Consider the following 25,833-nt stretch of genomic DNA (forward strand, 5'->3'; position numbering starts at 1 on the left):
TTGACAAACTTACTTGGCAATTGGGCCAATGCGCTTAATCTGTGTGTCTACCTGTGGATTAGATAACTGTATTTAAGCTAGTGTCAGCTCTCTTAGGAAAATGCCTGACGATTCCCACTGCTTTCAGCTTTGTTCCTTTGGAGGAAAGAAAAAACTGCATCTCCAGCAGCTTTTAATGACTTGGCTTCTGTCTTGTTCAAAGTGGTTGGGAGCTTATAGGCATGAGAGACAAGTTCACATCCTTACCATGTTTCACAGCAGCAGGAAAAATAATACCCATGCGGTTTGGGACAGTAATTTAGTCTTGTCGGGATATGTGTTTTGTTTTTTGTTTTTTAATGAGAGCAGAATGACCATCCCCATGAAAGTTTTCAGGATTTCTTAACGTCTTGCCCACCCCAGCCATAAAATGGAGCGAGACAAAGACATTTAGAAATTCAAACATTTGGAAGCGAATGGGCAGCTGTCCAGTTTCAGGAAGAGCTCCAAGCCTGACATTAGGATCCCTTAGACAGTCCTCAGCATCCACTTATCTGAGCAGCAGTAAATCTCCCACTTGAGAAACTGGAGTTGTGAGCGGAGAGGATAGATAGGAAAACACGAGAAAAGATGGCCCTGGCCTCAGTGTTCTACAAAAGAACCATATAAGATAATTATTCCTGCTGAAGTTGTAAACTTGGACCTTTCTGGAAAGCCAAGGCTGCTTCTTTGTGCCTTGAACCCTTGGCCAGCTTCTAGGAGCCAACGCTGGAACTGATGAGGATTTGTGCCTCAGAGCAGTGTGGATTCTACCCTCTAGCCCACCTTCAAAGGTCTACCACTGAGAACTTGACAACAAGCGCCAGGCCAGGGCAGGCGGACAGGTCCCAACTGAAGCCTCACTTAAACAAGACCTTGGGCCAAACTCTGGACCTTAGCTGCCTCTTTTCAAACTGAGGAACGGTAATTACTACCTCCACATGTTGTTATGAGAATTAAATAAAATAATGCACGTGAAGCATTGAATGCTATCCTTGTCCTTTTGTAAATGCTCAATGATCAAGTAGCAACTATAAATAGTAACAACAACATCACCATGACCTAATACAGTTACCTGCCTACACAGGGGGTACTCCCTTGTTGCTGACAGGACCATTCATAACTCTCCCTTTGCTCTGTATGGACCACTCAGCACTATTCCCTCTTCAGCAATAAAAATCGACTTTGAGAAAAGCCATTTACATCAAGAATAAAAATATCTTCTCTATCTCAAACCACTAAATAACAAACCTATCAGCTAACAGGGCCACTGTATGCCTTGAATTTTTTTTTTTTTTTTTGCTAAGTATGGAAAGCAAGACCAAAATATATGAAAAGCCTAATTGTCTCATGATCAGTGTGCTACACTGGAAACCCTCTCACTCACACACACACACACACACACACACACACACACACACACACACACACACACATCACTGTTCACCAAAGCACTGCTTCTTGGAAAGAAACAGGAAATAAGTGTCTCCATAGGCAGGAAAACAGATAAATAATGATATATCCATACAAAGAATGAACTAGAGCAAAGGTCAGCAAACTCTCCAAAAATAGTAAATATTTACTAATTTCTGAGGTAAAATATTTTCTTTTTTTAAATTTTTTTTTTTTTTTAACATTTATTCATTTATGAGAGACAGAGAACACAAGCAGGGTAGGGGCAGAGAGAGAGGGAGACACAGAATTGAAGCAGGCTCCAAGCTCTGAGCTGGCAGCACAGAGCCCGACACGGGCCTCAAACTCACAAGCTGTGAGATCATGACCTGAGCCGAAGTTGGATGCTTAACCGACTGAGCCACCCAGGCGCCCCAAATATTTTCTGTAGATAGTAAATAATTTAGGCTTTCTGGGCCATCCAGTCTCTGTTGCAACTACTCAACTCTGCTGTTTTGGTGTGAAAGCAGCCATAGATAATACCTAGTTTACATACCAAAAGAGGTGGCTGGCTAGATTTGGCCCCTGGGCCAAATAGGGGTTGTCAGCCCCTAACCTTGAGCCACATTTATTAACATGGAAACATGTCAAACAATGTTGAGCAAAAAATGTAAGCTTCAAAACAATATCCATGGTGTGATTCATGTATATAAAGTTTAAAAATCTGAAAGCAATACTTTATAATCATTGTAGATATGCATGATAGATACAACATTTATACACTTACTCCACTCATAAATTCTGGATTTATGACAGACATGTTGAGGAATCAACTGTAATTTTTTCATGTTTCTTTAAAAACCAAATACCCAAAGCAAATAAGGCTTAATGCCAAGATCTGATTAAGTTGGGTGATAGATACAAAGATAATTATCATATTATGCCCTGTCTTAGTATTATATTTGAAATACATGGTGAAAAAAAATTTTTTGTTTACTAGAAGCAGACATTTTCCTTTATTATGAAGGGACAAGGCTTAAAAATCAAGTTAAATGTGTTTTTGCTCTGCATCAATTTCATCCAATGGCTAAAATGGACTAGGGCAAAGAACTGCTACATTATAAATGACATGATGATGTAAAAATAGGCACTCGATCTTTGAGAAACAAAGGAAAACTACATACTATAAAATACCCAGAATATACATATATATTTTTTAATTAAACCCTACACCACACGTGGGGCTTGAACTCATGACCCCGAGATCAAGAGTCACGTACTCTACTGACTGAGCTAGCCAGGCACCCCAGAAAATTTTTGTTTTTAAAACAGCATTTACTGTCTTCTTAATTCATGCTATATGCAAGGGAAGAAAAGGAGCCCCCGAAAATAAAGAAAAGCACACAAAAAAAGTAACCCATGAATTATCTCACCACACAACCATAACTAGTAACATTCTGCTATGGGTCCCTCACCAGGATTTGCTACATGCATTTTCTTCCTTACAAATATGGTAAACCATATATACAGATTGTTTTGTAGACAGGTTATTTGTATAGCTTTTTTATTAGAATATTCAGTTTTGAACCTCTCTTTTCCTGTATTTTTATCTCAAAAGAATTCACATGCTATATACAGAGTTCATACCTGACATCTTGGTTTAAAAGACTTTGTTCTGAGTTTCCAACGACGTGGAGAAGTGCATTTCACCTCTATTTGTCATCTAGACCAAATCAAAGCCCTCCAAACCACTCGTTGAGCCACCATTCAGAGCTACCTGTTCTAAGCCATTTATAAAAACTGTCAGGCTAGCTACCTCTGTAGACCAGGACTGTCTTACGAAAAATACAACATACAAAGCAGTTACTTGTTTGTTCTCAAAACATCTCTAAAGGATATAAACAACTGCCAGCTTCATGTCACAAATAGAGCAGCTGCATGTTAAGAAGATTAATAAGTAACTTGCGCCAATAACTTGCTTCTACCCTGTAGTAGAACCTTCAACCCTTAAACAAGATTTACTGGAAACTTGGGCTTCCGTTAGTGCTGAACGCTTTTACACCTATTACATCCACTTACCAGCAAGCAATTTAGCATCAGCTACATGTAGAACTCTGGGCTTACCATGCAGTTGAAAAGAATCCTGTTTATGATCTCATGCTTCTTATGTGAACAAACAGACTTTCTTCAATTTTGATTTCCACACCAACCTCCTCTTTTAATTCCAAACCTACCTTTTTGACAACTCAAAACATCCACCTAATCACTCTTCCTGATTAGCCAAGAAGCCTTAACTGTTAGGAAAAAGGAGAGAATAAGGAGGATAGGAATCACACCTCCTTGGTCGTACCTCACCAGAACCATGAAAGGCCATTCTTCCAGGCGAGAAGGAAACGTGTGGGCTCCCACACAGCTGTTCAGGAGCCTGCACAGTCTTGTGGCCAGGGGTTTACTGAGCCCACTCAGTGAAGTTTTTCCTTTCTCTGCTACTTATCCCTATGTTTCTTTCTCCTTCCGTCCCTACACCAGCCATGTCTCTTGTATCTTGAGTTCAAGTGCCTCCAAAAGAACAGCTCCATCTAGATCCCACAAGCCTTATCATCTTAAGTTCCACTGACCAGCCAACAAGCAAATAGCCAAGGGTCAGATCCTTTCTCCTGGCCAGTGGGCTGTGATCATGGTGGGCAGTGGGAAGGGTCAGGAAGTACAGAGATGGCCAAAAGTAAAGAAGTGTGCAAGGCCACTTCTGTCAGCAAAGAACACAAGTGAGCAAGCTTCTGAGAGCTCTGAGAGCTGGCCTATCTCCTAAATCCACTGGTATCTCCAACTAAACACATGCAAAATGGAACACATCATATTAATCTCAAACCAGCTTCTAATGTCTGCATTTCCATGAGGCCATCATCATCATTCAGGTTCTTCAAGCACGTAACACTGGGGTTCTCACTCATTCACAAATATCCTTGCCACATCATAAAGTGGCTGTCCACTGTCCTCTATCCTTCATTCTCATTATACACTATATAAGACCTTTATGCTTTCCTAAACAGGTTTCACCACTTTTGCCTTTCTTATTCCAACCCAACCAACTTACTGTTTCTAGAGTAGACCTACCTGTAAACAGCTTCCAAAACTAGCACTCCCTGCTCAAAATTATGGCCTAGTCCCTCCACCCCCACCAGTAAAAACAGGTCCAAAGCCCTAACTTGTGCAGTCAACCCACAATAAGGCCTATGCCTACTTACCTAAATGTAGCACGTTTTGTCCCTTATGATAGCTAAACTCACTCCTGCCCCAAACACAGAAAGCCTTCTGCTGTCTACAAACTTCTATTTATGCCACTTCCTCCATCTGATTAGCCTTCAGGATCCTCTCAGAGCACCACCTGTCAAAATCCCATCATTCTCCAAGGTAGATTCCATCCACATGACTTTTCCAAATTCCTCAGCTAGATGAACTCTCTCCCTTGGTCCCATAGCACTTAATTTCAACTTCTAGTACTTTAAAAAAATTATAGTACTTCTAGGCCAGTGCTGTCCAATAGAGATCTACTGGCAAGCTGCAGATCTAACTTAAAATTTTCTAGTAGCCACAGTGGATGTTGTGATGGGGTGCCTGGGTGGCTCAGTTGGTTGAACGTCCAACTCTTGATTTCAACTCAGGTCATGATCCCAGAGTTGTGGGATCGAGCCCTGCATTGGGCTCTGCACTGAGTATGGAGCTTGCTTAAGATTCTCTCTCTCCCAGGGCACCTAGGTGGTTCAGTTGGTTGAGTGTTCGACTCTTGATTTTTGCTCAGGTCATGATGCCAGGGTCATGGGATTGAGCCCCATGTCAGGCTCTGCACTGAGTATGGAGCCTGCTTGAGATTCTCTCTCTCTCCCTCCCTCTCCCCCTCTCCCTCACTTGTGCTCTCTCTAAAATAAAGAAAAAGAAACAGGTGAAATCAATTTTAATAATGTTTTATTTAACTTAGTATGTCTAAAATATTATCATTCCAACACATAATATAAAAATTGAGAGATTTTTTCATATTAAATCTTCAACATTTATGTATTTTGTACTTGGAGCACATCTCAATTTGGACTATCCACATTTGATGTGCTCTAATGGCTGCTTTACTGGATAGGGCATTTCTAGGTCTTTCAAACCAAAAATTGTTGAGGCTTGCTTCACTCCAACTCCTACAGGCCCATATAAAACTTTGACTCTCGAGGTTAAGGATTATCCCTTTCTTATACTGGTACTCCCTAGAGCATGAATCAGGAAATCACTGCCCATGGGTCAACTCTGGCTGCCCATCTCTTTTTGTAAATAAAGTTTTATTTGAATATAGCCTTGCTTCTTTAGTTACACTGGTCTATGCTGATATCACATGATAATGGCAAAGCTGAGTAGTTGCAACTGGGACCATATTGCCCACAAAGCCTAAGATATTTATTATCTGTTCCTTTATAGAAATGGTTTGCTGATCCCTTCCCTAGAACAGTGACTCCCAAAGTATGGTCAGTGGGCCAGCACTGATCAGCAAACTGTTATCAGTCCAAAATGAGAAGAAGCTTGCATCAGAATGTAAATACATTTTGGGGTGCCTGGGTGGCTCGGTCGGTTAAGCGTCCGACTTCGACTCAGGTCATGATCTCACGGTCAGTGAGTTCGAGCCCCGCGTCGGGCTCTGTGCTGACAGCTCAGAGCCTGGAGCCTGTTTCAGATTCTGTGTCTCCCTCTCTCTGACCCTCCCCTGTTCATGCTCTGTCTCTCTCTGTCTCAAAAATAAATAAACGTTAAAAAAAAATTAAAAAAAAAAAAGAACGTAAATACATTTTTTGTAACAGGACTTTCCTGACAAAGAAAGCAGCACATTAGCTAATAGTCCGACACTAGCTTCTTATCTCACCATAACTGTTTAATTGACTTTATTGTACCTTTTGCCATAGAATTTTAAAAAATTTTATAAGGAAATACATTGTTTTTTGATTGCTTCTTCTGAGTCTCCAGCTAGGTTAAGGCAGTCTGACTGTACATATGATCATATTGTACATATGATCTCTACATTTTCTTACAGGATTTTAGTTTTACATTTATGCGTTTAAACCAACTGGAAGTTTTAATATTATTTAAGTAGGGGCTCCAGTTTTATTTTCTTCCACATATCCAGTAGCATCATTTAGTAGCATCTCTCACTAAAATGAATGTATTTTTCATATAGTAAACCACATACACCAGAATTTAATTCTGGATTCTCTATTGTTCCACTGACCTATTTGTCTATTTCGAAGTCAATATGATATTGAATCAATTAGTGACTTTAAAGCTTCATTGGTTATGTATTGCCACAAACGTAGAGACATAAAACAGCATACAATTATTACCTCACAGTTTCTGTAGGGTCAGGAGTCTGGGCACAGCTTAGCTGGGTCTTCTGTTTCAGAGTCTCACAAAGCTTCAGTCAAGGTTTCAGGTGGCTGCAGTTTCATCTGAGGCCTAAATGCGGAAGGATCTGCTTCCAAGATCACTTTATTGTTGGCATCATTTCATTGCTTGCAGGCTACCAAACTGGGGATCTCAGTTTCTTGCTGGCTATTAGCCAAAGCTGCCCTCAGTTCCTTGCCATGTGGCCCTCTGCATAGGGCAGATCACAACAGGGTAGCTTACTTCTTCAAGGCCAGCCAGGGACAGAGTGTCTCAGGAAGACAGACATTACAGTCTTATCTAATATAATCACGACCACGTATTCACATACACCTGAACATCTTTGTTGTATTCTATTAGAAGCAAGTGATGTGTCCTGCTAATACCCAAATAGAGGAGATTACACAAGGACATGAATACCAGGAAGTAGGAATCATGGCAGCCATATTATAGTATGTCTGCCACAAGAGTATATTCTGATAACTGATAAGGCACATACTTCTTTCTTCATCCAAAATTTCTCTTGATTTTTCAGGCATTTATTCTTCTACATAAACATTATTATTTTATCAGTATCACCCCTACCCCTCAAAAGAGTCCTGTTGGGATTCTCCTTGGAATGGCGCTAAACACACTTTTAGAAAACTGATATTTTTATGATATTCAATCCCTCCATTCAAGAACACAGTGTCCTTTAATCTGTTCAGATCTCATTGTATGTCCTTCAATAAAACCTTAGTTTTCTTCATATAATAGCCATGCCCTTCAAAAAGAATGAAACTTTGCCATTTGCAACTACGTGGATGGAACTAGATGGTATGATGCTAAGCGAAACTAGTCAGAGAAAGACAAATATCACATGACTTCACTCATGTGGAATTTAAGACACAAAACAGATGAACATCAGGGAAGGGAAGCAAAAATCATATAAAAACAAGGAGGGGGATAAAACATAAGAGACTCTTAAATACAGAGAACAAACTGAGGGTTGCTGGAGGGGTTGTGGGTGGGGGAACAGGCTAAATGGGTAAGGGGCACTAAGAAAGACACTTGTTGGGATGAGCACTGGGTGTTATACCTAGGGGATGAATCACTGGAATCTACTCCTGAAATCATTATCACTGTATGCTAACTAACTTGGATGTAAATTTAAAAAATAAATACATAAATAAAATTTAAAAAAAGAGCCTTGCCTTTCTTGTTAGCTTTATTCTAAAGTAGTTATGATCTGTTGCTACTAAGACCAGAAGTTTTTCCTCCCTCTCCTTTTCTAAGGCTTATGTTAAAATAATGAAAAGCAAGTAATTTTTGTATTTTTTAAAAAGTTTATTTATTTTGAGAGAGACAGAGAGCACAAGTGGGGGAGGGGCAGAAAGAGAAGGGGACAGGATCTTCAGTAAGCTCTGCACCGACAGCAGTGAGCCCAATGTAGGGCTTGAACTCATGAACCGTGAGATCATGACCTGAGCTGAAGTCAGACGCGTAACTGATGGAGCCACCCAGGTGCCCCTAATTTTTGTATTTTTATCTTGTATCCAACCACTTTACCAAATTCTGTTAGTCTTATTTTAAACTAAAAAACTATTGGGTTTCTTAGTATACAACAATTGTATCCATGAAAAGATCCAACATTAAGTTGTTTTTATTTTACTGCAGTGGCTAGATAAACCAAAATCATAAATAATAATGGCAAGCAAGAATCCTTGTCTAGTTCCCAACTAACTCAAATGTCTTTAATATTTTACTGTTTTTTGAACAAATATTTACTGTTGGTTTTAACATTTGTTGAACGGAAATCGTCTCTGTTAATAAAATAATGATAGATACCCTGCCCTCAAGGAAGTGGTGCATAACTCCACAATCCTTAAGTGTGAGTTAGGCATAGTGACTTTCTTCCAAAGAACACAGTATGGAAATGGGGAAAAAGAGTACCTTTACAGTGAGAAACCTGATAAACCATCTCAGTCAGATAATCATGGTCAATATCAACAGCAATAAGTCATCTTATTAGTGGGCACCCTTCATATGATGTGATGAAAATAGCACTTAACCACTGTGGTTTTCTTTCCCAAAACACGTAACCCCAGTGACCATGAGAAAAACATCAGACAAATCCCAACTGAGGGCCACTGTACAAGGTATATGACCCCTACTCTTCAAAAATTGTCAAGTCACCAAAAACAAGGAAAGTCTGAGAAACCGTCACAACCAAAAGAAGTCTAAGGACACATTACTACTAAATGTAATATAGTAGCCTAAATTCGATATTAGGTTAAAACTCAGGAAATCTGAATGAGGTATGGACTTTAGTTAATAATGTATTGATTTTGGTTCACTAACTGTAACAAAGGTACCATACTAATACAAGATGTTAATAATAGGAAAAACTGGTTGTACGATAAATGGAAACTATGTACTATCTCCACAATTTTCTGTAAATTTAAAACTGTTCTAAAATTAAAAGCTTATTTAAAAAAATAATAAGGTAAGTCATCAATACTTGGTTTAATTTTAAGTGACAGATTGATATTTATTTATCCTATGTAAGAATATCCTTATCTCAATGACAGCTACACTCAGCAACCTAAACTCACTATATTTTCGGTTCCTATTCAAACTCTTTTGCAATCCCAGCTCTCCTTGGTCACAAACTATAAAATCCAAAGAGTTAATCATCCTTGATTTTCAGGATTGGGAGAGTTCTGATCAATTTACTCATTTAACAAAGATTGACATAATACCTCCCGTGTGCAAGATATTAGGAAAAAAGCAACACTCTACACCATAAGGAATAATGTTGGCAAAATGTGTATGTGTCACACTTTACAAAGCACTTGAATGTCATTTGGCCTTCAACACCTGACTAAGGTGGGTAAGCACAAATCTCAATTCTGAAGAGGAAACTGAGGCTCAGAAACACTTGTGTGACTTGCCTAAGGCCACACATCAACTCTCCAAATCAAGACTTCCCACAGGACTGATTTCAAGCCCCCTACAACAGAGGGCAATAGTTAAAAGAATACCAAGTGACTGGCACAGTTTTGAATATGAAACAGAAGTGGAGCAAAGCAATAAATCCTCAAAAGTTTCATCAGAAATAGAAATGGAACGTAAGTAATGATGAGGATGTGAAAGGACCATTTACCACTCAGACTCATTATCAAGTTTTAGGTTCCTTCTCAGTGCAACAGAATCTACCTTAGGGAAGTCCTGGAACAATCCCTGGAAACGATAAACTTTAAAATAATCTTTGTGGAATGATTAGAACAATTAACTGACCCAGGAATTCTGTACAACACCATGACAATGTTTGGAGAGTGGGAACTAAAGTGCAGAAGCAACTTCCTTTCATTGCCAAGCAAGAAGTGGTAGTCTGAGGCGAGAACAAAAGTCTCTATACTTCTGGGGAGAAGTAAATTGATTATTCAATAGGCATCGTAACTAGCAACCACCAGTACCCACTTTCAAACCTATTTGATCAATGACAACTCACCTCAGTCTAATTATCAGTGACAACTCAACTTGCTTCAGGGATCATTCTTCTGAAAGCCAGTTACAGTGACAGCCTCACACACTCTGAGTCCAACCAAGCAGCAGCAGACACTGCAGTGAACACATTTTCTGAAGTCAATCAACAACAGTCTCACCCAAATGGTTCCAAGGCCAAGGTCAACCACTCATGCCTCCGTAACCAGAGCAAGCCCCAAACACCACCACACTTCCCATAAAAGATCAGAAATCTACTTTACTCATAAACTTCTCTCTCCTACTTCACTTTTTGTTGTAGATATTGGATAATAGTCTGATCTCTTGGCAGAGGGCTTCTTAACTTTTCAGTGCAAATGTGAACAGAAATAGATTCCCTCGAGGAAATGAAACTACTCCAAACTCCAAGAGTTCAATTGGAGACCTTTGGGCTATGTCTTGCTTGTGGAATCTTCTCAAGCTAGCTTTATGGTACCACAGGTCACACCACAGGAAAGCATTCATATGGTAAGAATTTATAACAAACTGCATCGTGGACTAGAGTCACATCCCAGAAATCAGAATCACCTTGGGAGTGGTTTTAAAAAATACATAACCAGGCCAATCTCTAGACCTATTAAAATAAAAACTTCAGGAGACAGGACCACATATCTGTGTTTTTAAAAGTCCCTTAGTGATTCTGATAAGCGCTCCTATAGTTAGGAATGGCTAGCAGGGTCTCCCAAGAGGGACAAGGTCGCTTTGATTTCCCAAGAGACACTGGAAACCTAGCTTCAGACTTTGAAGCAAAGCAGAACAAATCAATAAGCCAATGCTAGATACTCAACAGCTAGATATCCCCTAGCTACCTCCAGATCCAGGAGAGTCGAGATGAACCGGGCTTGCTATTATATATTGAGTTCTCTTGGAATCAATGCTTCTCAATCCTACTTGAACGCTGAATCACCTAGGAGATTATGGGAAAGATCCAAATGATGCTACCCAACTCCAGACCAACTGAATCAGAATCTCTTAGGGTGGGAACCTAAGCATGTATTTCAGGTCTCCTCAGGCAATCCTGATGGGCATACAGGGTTGAGAACCACTGATCTAGACTGTTCAACTAGTATCTGTATCTGACCCACTGCATCTTCTAGTAAAAGGCATCTGTAATTTCTCCTAAAACAGATGATGAAAAAGCCCACTGTGCCTTCCAGAAAGCACTAAAGAAAATCTTCCACAATAGAACTGTGATCCTTAATTCTACCACCAAACTATTTGGCATGCTTTCCTGCACAACTGATCAAATAATAAAAAGGGAAACCGAAGAAAAACCCTCTCCTATCTTTTCCCCCCTATGTCCTTTACTTGACGGATATTAGGGATCTGTATAAAAGAGGCTAAAATGTTGAGCCAAAAATGAAAAGCCTTCTGTCATGGCAAGGGGGATAACAGCCAAAAAAAAAAATAAATTTAAGAAGAGTAATCCAACGATCTGCTTGCCATGAGGAGATAACCCAAATCAGAAGCTGCTGTTATGGGAACAGAGGAGAAAAAGATATAAGAATATATTTTTAAAGTGTGTTTCAAATTGGTTTAGCAGTGCATTAGTCACCCATGTCAAGGGCTTAATACATTTAAACAAAGAAACGCAGTCAGAGATGACTTTCAACTTTCAGCACCCTCTGAGGTGCTTACTTAAAACAGTATATAACGCTGAACAAGTCCATGAATCATAAGTAATATAGCTCATGGTAAGGTCACATCAAGAACTCTAGCTATAATTAAAATTGAGGAAAGTATTTCATTCTAATTGGACAAAATTTCAGCTAGTTTCTAAGCAACTACTAAGTGGAGAAGACTAACGTTCCCCAAATGCTATAAAAGGTAGTGCACATATCCTAACTGCATACTGCATATGGGGAGTGAAGTTGATTAAGAAGAGACTCTTCAGATTACAACGTACAAATCCTATAATAAACGTGAAGGGTTATCATGTCATAACAGAAAGACAGCAGAGCAATAACCCGTTTAACATCATATTTCGAACTCTGGTGCTTCCACGTTCAATTAATTCAGCAAGGTCTGAATTAGGTCAGGAGACACAAAGGCCTTCACCTGGCAGGAAGAAAGGAGCAGAAAAAGCAGCAGCAACCTTCAGAGCTTCATTTCCATTTAATCCAACTCGAGTCCCCAGAACACTCCCCTTGACATTCAAAAGCTTTGTAAAAATTGAAAAGTAGATACCAGTATCTACTAGCACAGCCCAACTATCGCCATTTTAGATGCTCCGGTCGATCACTCACAATCAACTACGTATTTAATTAGTACCATGCAATGAAGAGATACAAATATAAAGGACTTCCAGTTAAAGATGATGGATTGAACACATCCATTTACCTTGGCGATCTCCCAAAACTCCACCGAAATGACACTGAAAGGATTTTTAAAACCCACAATAACGAAGAGAATGGAAGAGGAGACAACCACAATGACATTTTGAAAGCTGAGAAAAAGCCAAATCTCATGGCAGCTATGAGAAAAGCCAAGAACAAAATATTTGCACGCAAGCGCACCTGGAACTGGGGATGAAACGGGGCTAAAATGAGGAGGATCTGGTTAAAAAAAAAAAAAAAAAAAGGCGTTCTGTGGAGTAATTAGATCCTTGCCAACTTCTGTCTCTGGCCTTTTCCCATTCCAGCATAGGCTCAGATTCATTTTCCAGGGAGGGTGAAACAGAGGGTCTCTGAACTGTGGAACAAAAGCACAGTGGACATATATTGTATACTTAAAATAGGGGCTTAACAAAGTTTTATATACTGCATGCGAAGACACCCAAATTTCTAACCGTCTTCATCCACCTCATTTATAGCATTCAATTCATCATGACTATTTTTTAGTTCCTTGATCTCTGCAGCAATAGATTCTCTGCTGTCTACTATGCTTTTTTCAAGCCCAGTGATTAATCTTATGACTATTACTCTAAATTCTTGATCAGATATATTGTTTATATCTGTTTTGAGCAATTCTTCAGCTGTCATTCCTTCCTGGAATTTCTTCTGAGGGGAATTCTTCCATTTTGTCATTTGGGCTAGTTTTCTGTCTCTTATGTGCTTTAAAGGCTTGTTATGTGTCCTGCACCTGTGAGCACTACTATGTTAAAGAGAGGTCATACACTGTCCAGGGCCCAGCCCTTTAGCAGGTGTTTTTTGGAGTGTGTTACATGCTTTCTGTTGTTATAACTCTGGTTACTTTATTACCCTACTCGCAGTGATGGTTTGGACCCTCCACCAGGTGTGCTTTGATTTGTTCATTGAAGTAACCCTATGGCCTGCCAGGTTGTCCCCGTGGGCCCCTGGAGACGTCTCTGTCGCTCTGCAGCCTGGTCTCTTGGAATTCCAAGTCCTCTGGCCTCAACATTCCTGTGTTTGAGGGACAAGGGAACTTTGGCTCCCCCTACTTCTCCGCCATGTTGGATTCCCATCCTCCTAATCTTCTCCATGCAAAGAGATGATTGGAAGATGCTTCTGTAGGAAATCTGATCGGGCCAAGGGAAAAGACCTAAAGATACTGACCTTGGTTCCAAACTCAATTGTCCAGCCAAATCACCCAACTTAAAAATCAACAAACTCCCACTTAATATAGTAGGGGCTTCCAATCAGCTTTTTAGTGTTCTACTCTTAAACACACACAGAACAAAGAGCAAAAGATTGCCAGAAATTTGAGGTAAGTCTGTAATATGCCAGAAAGCAGAGAAGTTTGAAGGAAACCATGCAGAAGAAACAAACTTAAAAAAAAAATCATCGGTATTGCCAAAAGGATTTTAAAAAGATACTACATTTTCGAAATAAGAGTAAGATGATAGGAAAAGTAATATTCAGATATCAAAAAGGAGCTCCTAGAAATCAATATATAAATCAAATGAAAAATTCAATAGCAGGCAAGATCAAGTAGGTGACATGTCCCAGAAGGTAGAGCAAAAAGGTGAAGAGGTAGGGGTGCCTGGCTGGCTCAGTCAGTGGAGCATGTGACTCTTGATCTTGGGGTCATGACTTGGAACTCCATGTTGCGTGTAGAGATAATTTAAAAATAAAATCTTAAAAAATGATGAAGAGGTAGAAAAGAGGAAAGAAATTAGAGAATCTGTCTAAAAGGTACATTCAAAGAGAGAGACAGAATAGAGAAAATGAAAGTAACCAAAAAGAGAATTCAAGAAAATTTCCCCAAACTGAAGGACCTCGGTTGCCAGATTGAAAGAATGCACAGGAAAGAAATGAAAATAAATATATAACAAGAAATATTCTGATGAAATTTCAGAGCACCAAGAATAAGAATTTAAAAAGCTTTTAGAGAAGAAAAAGCAGAATTTAAGAAGAATTTGACTAACATTTGATTTTTCAACAGTAAAAAGAGTAAGAAGACTGGGAGGAGGAGAGGAGACAGTAACATTCTGAGTGTAAATGATTTATAAACTAGAATTCTATACTCAGCCAAACTATCAAATTAAGTGCAAGAGAAAAATAAGATTTTCACACCTGCAAGACTTCAAATATTAACCTCCCATGCATCCTTCTCCAGAAAGTTACTAGATGATTTGCTCCAACAAAATGAAAGAACAAACCAAGAAAAACAGGACATATAGGAAACTGAGGATCCAACATAAAACGAGACTGGATTTTCCAGGATGATGGTAAAGGGAGATTATAATGATGTTGGCTGTTTCAAAGGGCCAGAGAACACTAGTCCAGATTGAAGGTCAGAATGCTCTAGGAGAAAGGTCTCTGATAGGAGCTGATAGGAGTCATGAAGTATTTGAACATACTGAGCGAAGATACACAACTCTTGGGGGAGAGTCTGGGGCTAAATTAGGAGCAAACATGGAAGAGGGACAAGCAAAGGATATAAAACAAGGCAATTTTTAACAGAGGAAACAAAAAGCTGTGCACATAATCATAATATACACACTAAATGGCTCATCTATGAATAGGCTTACCTAGTCACATTAATGTAACAACTGGCTACTGCTCTAACCAGAATGATATATGATAATGATAAATAATACACTGGGGTCTATCCCAATAGAGAAAGGATGTGAGTGTGGGAGAAAGGGGTAGGAGAGCTAATCTTCATCTTCCATAGTGGGAAGACAATATATAACACCTACTAGTTGAGAAGTAGTAAAATAAGTGCATTACCTAAAAATGAAGGTAAAACGCTAAAAGCAGCAGCTGGCAAAAGTTGGTAAACATTCTATTGAAATACCTGGCGTATAAAAGCCCTTTAATGACTGTTTATTGAATTACACACACATGCAAAATAGTAAGTATGAACTTCAGTATGTGCCAAAACTCAAACACTTAGTAAAATGTTAGGGAATTCTCATTAAGATATTTTTCTCCTCTATTTAACCCAAGGACCTAAACTTTCTAGATGATAAAATAAAAAAGAAAAATATTTTGACCGTTTCTTTTAATTCCTCTCAAAAAAAAAGGGGCCACCTGGGTGGCTCAGTCCGTTGAGCATCCAACTCTTAATTTTGGCTCAGGTCATGATCCCAGGGTCGTGGGATCAAGCCTCATGCCTGGCTCTGCACTGGGCATGGAGCCTGCTTGAGATTCATTCATTCTCTCTCTCTCTCTCTCTCTCTCTCTCTCTCTCTCCCCCCGCCCCCTCCCCTGCTTGTACACTCTCTCTCTCGAAAATAAAATAAAAAAAGTTTAAATCCTCCCCCCAAAAAAGATTGGTGATGCTTATCAAGTGAAAAAAAAAAAGAAGCACTCATATTTTGCCATAAGACAGTTTGATAGCATTACTGATAAGCTAATTAGGTCCTTGGATATTTAACGAAGAAATCAAATCTAATATACACTGGAATGAAGTGAAGGATATTTTTCTTCACACATTATTTAGTGGATTTAGATGCCGTGGATTTAGAACTCACATGAGTGTCTAAAATACATTAAAAATTATAAGTCAAAACAGAATTTACCTAATAAGTGGCATGTTTAAAAAACTGCCCCACTTGTTGAAAATAATTATATTTGTCATGAAGAAGAGACATTTTGCTTTGTATTAGGACAAAATAGATACCTTTTGTATTCAAGCTTAAGACATTAAATTCCAACGAAAATTTTAGATAACTAAAATGTCTGGGAAACTAGCTGACCATAAAAATATAATAACTGAACTATCATTAGGATAAGCTATTCTTTAGAAAGTCCTCTGTCCCATGTTTGCATGTATTAATGTCAGGAACACATTTAAATCACCACAGGTAGACTGGAAAGGAGACTGTTTTGAAAAGCCTCCCAATTACTTTAATATACAAATTAAGGTAAATTGAAATAAATCAATGAGCCTAAGAGTAGTCAATAAAATTTATTCATTCATTCATTCATTCATTCAGTACTTCCTGAGTAAACCTATTATGTGCCAGGCACTGTTTACTAGTCTTTGAAGCACAGGATAACTTACTCCTAGGTGTGTTTTTTCCTCCTCTTCTATAAATCTGAAAATGAGACATATAAACCAGGAAAAATAAATGATCCATTTACCTAGCATTCAAGTGATGTCATTTACTGGAAGACAAATCGTCTTATGCTTTTAGACACTATTATATAAAGAACTACCTACCTTTTATCTTCAAAAAAGAATTACAGTGCACTATAGAGACTGTTTTTCCTCTAACCCGGGATTGTGTTGAGCATGCTCTGGTTTGGCGGTTCCAAACACTACTAAATATAATTTGCATAAGACTCTATTTTTCTTCGTAGGACTTACTACTGTATAAAGTCCAATAGTATAGAGGTTGCAGGCACTGTTAACGTTGAACCAGGTAATTCTTTGTTGTGAGGTCTGTCTTGTGTTTTATAGGATGTTCGGCAGCCCTTGTGGCCTCTATCCACTAGATGCCAATAGCACTCCAACCCCAGCTGCAACCCAAAAGGTCTCCAGATACTGCCAAATGTCAGGAGATGGGTGAACAAAAATGTCACCTGTTGAGAACCATTGCTCTAGAGGAATACCTCAGAAAGGGAGAATGATTGTAGACAGAAGAGGAGACAAGATAAAACAAAGATCTCTCTTCCATAACATTAGATTTCTGCTTTAGTATACACTCAGGTGCATCCACCCCTTGATGTTACTGGTCTACCATCATTTTAAGTTCGAATATCTTCTGGTCCTAAATCTAAACGGAAGAGAAGAGAGGTTGTCCCACGAAAGCAATTCACAAAGAACACAAAGGAAACAATTCTGACTAATCTTCCCTTCATCTTCCACTTAAAAGAACTAAGGTCATCTTTTTAGTTAATTACCTAACCTAACCCCAGAAGTTTTGACAGATATTTGAGTACCTACAATGTGCCAGACATAGTTCTAGATATAAATTTGCCAACTGTATTTACTGAATTGATAAATCACTCTAATCAACAGCATTTTCTTCATGATCTTGAATTTGGCAAAGCATTCCTAGATAGCACACCCAAAACACAAGCAACAAAAGAAAAATAGGCAAGCTAGACTTTGTCAAAATAAAAACTTTTGTACTTCAAAGGACACCATCAAGGAAGTGAAAAGGAAGTCCACAGAATAGGAGAAAATATGTGCATACGGTATATCTGATAAGAGACTTGAATCAAAAAGTAAAGGACACTTGCAACTCAATAATAAATGAATAACCCAAATAAAAAATGGGCAAAGGATATGAATAGACATTTCAAGGAAGATATACAAATGACCAAGAAGCACATAAAAAGATGCTCAACATCATTACTCATCAGTTAAATTCAACTCAAAACCACAATGAGATACCTACTAAAATGGCTAGAATCACAAAGTCAGATAATAACAAATGTTGGCAAGGGCGTGGAGAAACCAGAACCCCCCAACACTGCTGGGGGTGGGGGGTGGGATATAAAATGGTGCAGTCACTTTGGAAAACAGTCTGGCAGTTCTTCAAACAATTAAACATACAGTTACTACATGACCCAGCAATTCCCAGGAAAGAGAATTGAAAATATATGTTCACACAAACATTTGTATGTGAACATTTATAGCATCATTATTCACAATATCCAAAAGGTAGAAACAACCCCAATGCCCATTAATGGACAAACAGATGAACAAAATGTGATATAGTCATACGATGCAGTATTATTTGGCAATAAAAAGAAGGAACATGGATGAATCTTGAAAACGTTACGTTAAATGAAAGAAACCAATCACCAAAGACCACATACTATATGATTTCATTTATATAAAATGTCCAGAATAGGGAAATCTAGAGGCAGAAATTAGATTAGTGATTACTTGGGGAGGGGAGGGGGAGGAGGAGAATAGCTAAACGTATGGAGTTTCTTTAAAAATGATGAAAATGTTCTAAAACTGACCGGGCTGATGGTTGCACTTATCTGTGAATATACTAAAAACCACTGGATTGTACATTCTTAAAAAAGTAAATTATATAGTATATGAATTACATTTCAATAAGGTGTTTTATAAAAAAACAACAACCAGCATTTAAAGTACAATGGAAACATGACATTTGAACAACACTTTATTAACGACAATGTCTTATTTAAAATACTCTTGAATCTGGAGACATCTCATTCTTTTGGTTGTGAAATGATTACTGAATGCTATTTAAACTACTGAAAATGCTCCAGGTAAACATTTTATTTGAGATTATAAAAAACTTAAAACGCAGGTATCACGAACGTCAGAGGACATAAAATACAGTGCTTGTTTACGATTTATTAGGGAGCATTAAGTAATTATATGCATGGGGTGGGAGCAGGAGGTAAGCAAGAAGAGTTAAAGAGATATGAAAAGCCTCAGTCTAGAAGACTCCCTTCTGTACCAGCCTGCAGTGATGCCGAAGAACACTCCCTATATACTGTAAATCTTATTTTTCAGGAAGCTCAAAATAATCACCCATATGATTTACTCCAGTAACAAATAGGAAGTCAAGTAAATACTAAAGTGCCAAACACAGAGATTTAAGGAAATAAATAAAAGGCTAAATCAGTTCCCAGGAATGGCTACTGGAAAGTTTCGGCTAAATTTTCAACCTGTGTCGTTTTCAGTCCAAATAAAGTCCATTTCTGTGTCTGCCTTGTGTGATATACCAGTTAATCTATCCTATCTTACTGCAGATCTCTTGGAATGTCCGGTCCCTAGAGTCCACAGTTTCTTGGATCTGAAGCATCACCAATGCCAGTGACAAGGAAATGCCAGCGGGGGGGGGGGGGGGGGGAGGGGGCACATGAGAGATTTTTTTTTCATCCTTAATAAATCTCAGCTCCTGCCTTGGTCATTACAAACAGCTTGCCTCACCGTCAACCCGAGTCTCATACGGTACTGTGCCCAGTTTCAAACCAGAATTAGGGCTAATTGGGGTGGGGGGTGACACGGAGAAAAAACGACCAAAGGCGGGATTAGCTTTTTCTACAGAGCCTCAGGTTTCAAAATGACTGCCTGGGAAGGTGAAATGACCCAAATTATTATTGGGGTGGGCGGAAGGAGGTAACAGACATTCATTCTCCTGCAGAGTGGCTGTGGCTTGGTGTGGAAATGCAGAACTTGGGGAGGGAGGGGGTTTCTACATGGAAAGAGAAACAACAGGGAACGGTCTTTAGGTACCACCCACCCCTCCAAGTGAATCACTGCAGTGTCAGCCCTGCACTGATCCCACGAATTGCCAAACAGGATGAGGTAAGGCACAAGCCTTGAGCCCCCCCCCCTCCTCCACCTACCCCCGCGCGCATAAGGGCGCATCCCTCCGCGAGGTGCACCACGCAGCCCCCCGAGGCCTCAGCTGAGGGGCTGACGTCACCCTTCTGCATTGAGCTTCAAGGACTGGGAGCAGCACCGGTTAGGTGGGGAGTAGAGTTGGGGCGCTACTGCTGTCACCAAGTGGCAGGGGTCCTCCCCCAGGACTCTGCGGCTTGGGTACGCGCAATGACCGAAAGACCAGATGAAGAGTGGAGGGGTGGAGGGGAGTGGGAAAAGGGTCATAAGACCCACCTCCTGGGTCTCTGAGAAAGCTTAAAGATGCCCCTAGTTTATGTAAGACCCTCTCAGGTCAGTGCGTCTCCGTGCGACTGCAGCGCCCTCTCCCCATCAGTGCGTTTGGGGGGCCCTGGTCGCCCTTGCCCAGCCAGGCAGGCACAGGACTCCTGGCGCCTCCCTCCCGCAGCCCCGCGGGGCTGGGAATAACCGGGAATCTGGGATCAAACCCAGTACTCCCGCGCCCTCTCCCAGCCAGGTTAGCTCCCAGAGACACCGCGAACAGGATCGTAAGGGAGGCCGGGGAGGGGTGTCCAGAGAGGAAAATAGAGGAATAAAGCCGCAACTTTCCCTAGAGGCTGACTCTATCCCGCGAGCTTAAAAAATAAATCCGCGCATTAAAACAAATTTGGAAAGATCGACAACCTGCAGTCACCGCCACCACGCAGCCCCTTGCAGCCCGCGCCGGGCGGGGTCCAGGGTCCCAGCAGCCCCAAGCTTGCACCCCGACATCCTGCAGCCCCAACCCAGCCCCCTGAACCTATTTCCTTAAGCAGGGGACCGAGATTAGATTTTTGGTTTGGGTTTTTTCACCCCTCTTCCTTTCTCCGAGCATCACTATAAGGATGGACGGCCGGAGGCCCGGCCACCCGCCTGGCGTGGCCACTCACCCAGAAGACGAAGGAGTAGATGATGAGGAGGGTTTTGAGACAGGTTATCACAGGTTTGGTCTCCATTCTCCTCGATGCCATACTACAGAGCTCCGGCGGCGGCGGCGGCGGCGGCGGGCGGCGGGCGGGCGCGCGGGAGGGGGGAGGAGGCGGGGCGGGGCGGGGCGGGGGCGCGTGCCGCGAGAGGCTCCGTGCACGCGCAGATGAGGCCGTGCGCGTGCGTGAGCGCGCATTCCGCGGGGCTCCAGTTTAAGGAGTTGGGCTGGCAGTGACTGCGCATGCTGAGAAGGCCGCCCGCGCGGGCAAGCCCGCGCAGGCTCAGACCCCCCCCCCCCCCCCACCGAGGCGAAGAGCCGGGCAGGGCCGCGGGGAGGGAATGGAAGAGCCTGGGGGCGGGGTCGGAGGTCAACACAATCTCTTCCAGGCCACCGAGGCACGTAAGTTTCTGCTTTATGCACCGTAAGGCTTTTACATTTGCAGGGCTGTGTGCACCTGGCGCCGCGAGCTTTATGGGTATCCCCGAAAAGCGGGCACGTTTCTGCATTTAGACACCCCACCAGGCCTTCTCAGATGGAAGTGGCCCAGTAGTCGTGTTCTTGGAACAAGCAAGCCTTGTCTGTGCCAGGAACAGACTGTGACAGGTGGCCGGAGATACAGCTGGAGGGATGGTCAGGAACCTGGGAGCTCAGACACCCCAAAGACTGGCCACCGCAGGAGCGCCATTTTTTAGAGGTCACATTTTGAAATGATGCTGAATGGCATGTTTCTGTACGAAGGTACCATTCTTCCTGCACATAAAATGTTTAGCAGATAACAGAAAAAAATGTTTAAAATGCCTGAGAACCATTTTTCCCACCCTAACAAGTCCAACAAACCACCTCACACCCAGGAAAGAGAGCTGTATCAAGGTCAAAAAAATAATGTTCAAAAACAATTTGGAACTTCCTCAAAAAGCTAAGCATAAGAGATACTGTGTGATCAAGCAATTCTACCCCTAGATATGTACCCAAAAGGTATGAAAACATATGATCATAGCACTATTTATTGTAACCCCAAAGCAGAAACAACTTGAATGTTCATCAGTTATGCATGGATAAGCATACTGTAGTAAATCCATACAATGGAAAATTATTTAGCCACAAAAAGGAATGAAGTACTGCTTATCTATGCTGCATGTATGAACCTTGAAAATCTGCTAAGTGAAATAAGCTAGACACAAAAGACCAGTGTTGAATAATCCATTTAGAGGCAAGGTCCACAATAGATCCAGAGAGACAGAAATAGAGGTTGCAGGGGGAGGGGCTGCAGGAATAAAGAGTGACTGTTAATGAGTTGGGGGTTTCTTTTTGGAGGGACGGAAATATTATGGAATTAGTGGTGATGGTTGCACAATTTTGTGAACATACTAAAACCCACTGAATTGTACCCTCAGAAGGGCGGCTTTTATGACATGTGAATTATACCCCAATAAAAAAATAATGTACACTCCACCCTGATTTCCTGTGGCTGGTTTGTAGAGGAACACACAGTACAGATTCTGTGGGAGATTTAGCCTGATTCCTGAGAGATTCTGCGGTCAAAATAGCAACACTAGCTCAGGCTAACTCTACCGTGGATAATGTTAAGGACACCTTTTGTGAAAGAGTAAAAAAGCAGTCAGTAGGCTTGAGGAAAGCCGGCCAAGGTCAGTTGTTGCAGGAATAATTATTACCTCCAGTAAGTTGAACATGGTCTGAGGTCAGTGAGGTCATTGTATAAACAGGACTCAAACAGGAGGAAGAGGAGAACCTGCTTAAGGAAATGATCAACCATAACAAAAGGATATGTTGGCATAGAGGGGAGTGGAGAGGAATATGGGTTCAGGTGAAAAAAAAGATTAGGAGCAGATTGGCAAGGTTTGTGTTATAAAGGCAGTTCCCGCACAATTATTCTCAACGCTGGTTACTCATTTGCATCACCTGGAGAGCTTATTGTTAAAAAAGCAAAGCAAAACACTGACTGCCTGTGCCCAATCCCAGGTGGCCTGAATCATTTGCTGTGGGGTGAGGTCTCAGGTGGTCCTGATAGGAATCAAGAGTTGAGGGATACTGTCCTTATTGCAATGACCTTTAGCCAACTTCAGAAAGCTTTCTCCTACGTGTTTACAGTCCCCAGGCAGCAGCAGGAAAAGGATAGTGAACACTTCAAACCCCGTGGCCACCCTTAGCCTCAAAAGGTCTTGCCCATGCCTAATTACTCTGTAACGGAGTCAGAAATCTCAGTTTTCAACCTAACAGGGACACTGCTGAGCATCATAGATAATTTCATGAGTTAACGCGTGATATTCCCAGACGGCGTCCATCAGGTCAACGATTTCCGTTTTGAGCGTTCTAGGGATACCTTTTAGGTCCAGATTCTTGAAAATGTGGACTGTTCCAGCAAAAACAAAAGTAAATATTCAATAATACATTGAATTAAAAGTAAATATTCAATAATGATATTCAATAATGTAATTCTTGGGTAAATTAACATAGCTGATAGCTAAATCCTTGCTACTCAAATTATGGTCTGGGTGATACAATAGGGGGACAAACTATCCCAGTTTTCCCAGGACTGAGGGGTTTCCTTGCACTCTGGGTTTTCATTGTTAAAGCCAGGAAAGTCTTTGTCAAACCAGAAAAAGTTGGTCACCCTGCCCTTGAACTAGTGGCACTGGCATCTGCTGGGAGAGCTTGTTGAAAATGCCGAACCTTAGGCCCCACGCGAAGCCCATGTTAACAAGATCCCTAGGAGAGTCAGATGCACAGTAATCTCTGTCAGTTTGTCATGGATTGAACTGTGTCCCCCAAAAGGTATGTTGAAGTTCTACCTTAACTACCTCAGAATGGGACCCTACTTGGAACTAGGGTTGTTGCAGGTGCAATTATTTAAGCTAGGATGAGGTCATACTGGAGGAGGGTCAGCCTTTATTCCAGTATGACTGGTGTCCTTAAAAGAAGAAGAGACACGAGGAGGGGTCCGTGTGAAGACACAGAGACACACGTGGGAAGGGCATACGACCAGTTGGCATGATACAGCTGCAAGCCAGGGAACGCCAAGGAGTAGAAGAGGCAAGAAACAGTTTTACCCAGCCTCAGAGGGACCATGGCCCTGCTGACACTCTGATTTGAGACTTCTGGCCCCCAAAACTGTGAGACAATAAATTTGTGTCGTGTAAGCTGCCCATTTTGTGATACTTTGTTAGCGCAATCACAGGAAACTAGTAACATCTTAAGACTCACTGATCTCCAGTTGCTCAAAACAACCACGCCCACCCTATCACCCAGCAATTTCACTGCCAGGTATGGACCCAAAAGAAATGAAAACGGGTGTTCAAACAGAAGCTCATACATGACTGTTCACGGCAGCACTAGTCACAACAGCTGAAAGGTGGAAACAGCCGAAACGTCTACCAGCTGACGAACAGATCAACAAAATGTGGTCGATCCATACCAGGGAATATTATTCAGCCATTAAAGAGAATGAGGTAACGACACACGCTATAATGTAGATAAACCTTGAAAAGCTACCGAGTGAAAGAAGCGGCACACACAGCCCGCTTGCTGTGTTACTACATTTGTATGCACGATCCAGAACACGCCAGTGCATAGAGATAGAAAGCAGATTAGTGGTTGCCTGGGCTGGGGGCAGGGGCCATGGGAAATGACTGCTTAGCAGTTCCAGGGTTTCCTCTTGAGGTGATGAAAAAGTTCTGGAGCTAGACACCCCCTAGTGAATGTACTCAAGGCCACTGAATTGTACACTTTGAAATGGTTAAAATAGAGAACTTTATGTTATGTATATTTTATCACACAAATAACCACAGCAAGCCTGAAGGCTCTGAGGCCTGAAGGAATGCTGCATTTGGAGAGCTGACAGAGTCAGCAAGGCTCAATAGCAGGGCCAAAGACGGCATACGGGAGGCTGGAGAGAGGTCAGCCCATCCAGGCCCCAGTAGATAATAATAAGAATTTTAATATTTTGCCTGAAGTAAGGGGGGCTTTTGAGTTTCATTTGCCTTAACTTCAGCAGTACTTCAAGGAGAACCGGACTGTCCACCAAGGCTCCTCCCTGGTCCCTGCTACCGTTAATCTTTTGTTCACACAGCAACCAGAGTGAGCTTATTCAAACACAAGCCATATCATGTCACTCTCTTGCTTAAAACCCTCCAGTGGCTTTCCATCATTGTACAAAGAATCAAATTTCAGCCCTTTGCCCTGACTTAGTAAGCACACATGAGCTGGCCGCGACGTCCTCTCCTGTTAATTTCTCCCTCTACCCCTGTGCTTCAGCCTCTCTGGCCTTCTCTGTGTTCTTCAATCACACTTGGTTCCACCTGAAAGCCTTCATGCTGGCTGGTCCCATCATTAGAATGCTTTGCCCCCGAACTCTGAATGCTTGCTCCCTTCCTTCCTGCCATTCAGACCTAAGCATAGTCGTCACCTCGTCAGAAAGGCCATTTCAGATGAAAATAGCCACCCAGTCCTATATGTTCTAATCCCCTATGTGGCACTTCCCTACCACGTTCTTATTCGCATTTTTGTTCTGTTGTCTGCCTCCCCCACTAAGCTCCACATGGCAGGTATTTTTTGTCTGTTGTATTCGCTGTTGCATCCCCACCACCTAGATGAAGTAGCAACTCAGAACGTGCTGACCAAATAGATGGCACACAGTAGTCACTCAGTAGATGATTGTTGACTGATCGAAGAAGGGTGGGATGTTTGAAATGGACCTTGAAGTGTGACTAAAATAATGGCGGTGATTGAGGAAAGGAGAAGGAGATCCTTACAGGCTATGGCACAGCAGGAATAAAACAAAGCAGAACACGTAGAAGAGTGGTGAGGTGCGC

General features: G+C 41.3%; 2 protein-coding genes across 3 annotated transcripts in view; one reads left to right on the forward strand and one right to left on the reverse strand.

The window, feature by feature from the left end:
* The window catches only part of TSPAN7 (tetraspanin 7), a 127,524-nt gene extending 106,425 nt beyond the window's left edge, over nucleotides 1-21,099 (reverse strand). For both annotated transcript variants that reach the window (XM_019417287.2, XM_019417286.2), the window contains exon 1: nucleotides 20,967-21,099. In XM_019417287.2, coding sequence (XP_019272832.1) covers nucleotides 20,967-21,047 — 81 coding nt within the window. In that variant the 5' untranslated portion in view covers nucleotides 21,048-21,099. The remainder of the gene's footprint in view (nucleotides 1-20,966) is intronic.
* Nucleotides 21,100-21,159: 60 nt separating this feature from the next.
* The window catches only part of LOC109248010 (ferritin light chain-like), a 67,640-nt gene continuing 62,966 nt past the window's right edge, over nucleotides 21,160-25,833 (forward strand). Inside the window, exon 1 of the mRNA XM_053891714.1 lies at nucleotides 21,160-21,403. Coding sequence (XP_053747689.1) covers nucleotides 21,245-21,403 — 159 coding nt within the window. The 5' untranslated portion in view covers nucleotides 21,160-21,244. The remainder of the gene's footprint in view (nucleotides 21,404-25,833) is intronic.

Source organism: Panthera pardus, unplaced genomic scaffold, assembly GCF_024362965.1.
Source record: "Panthera pardus isolate Hobbes unplaced genomic scaffold, ASM2436296v1 HiC_scaffold_27, whole genome shotgun sequence".
Classification (NCBI taxonomy): Eukaryota; Metazoa; Chordata; class Mammalia; order Carnivora; family Felidae; genus Panthera; species Panthera pardus.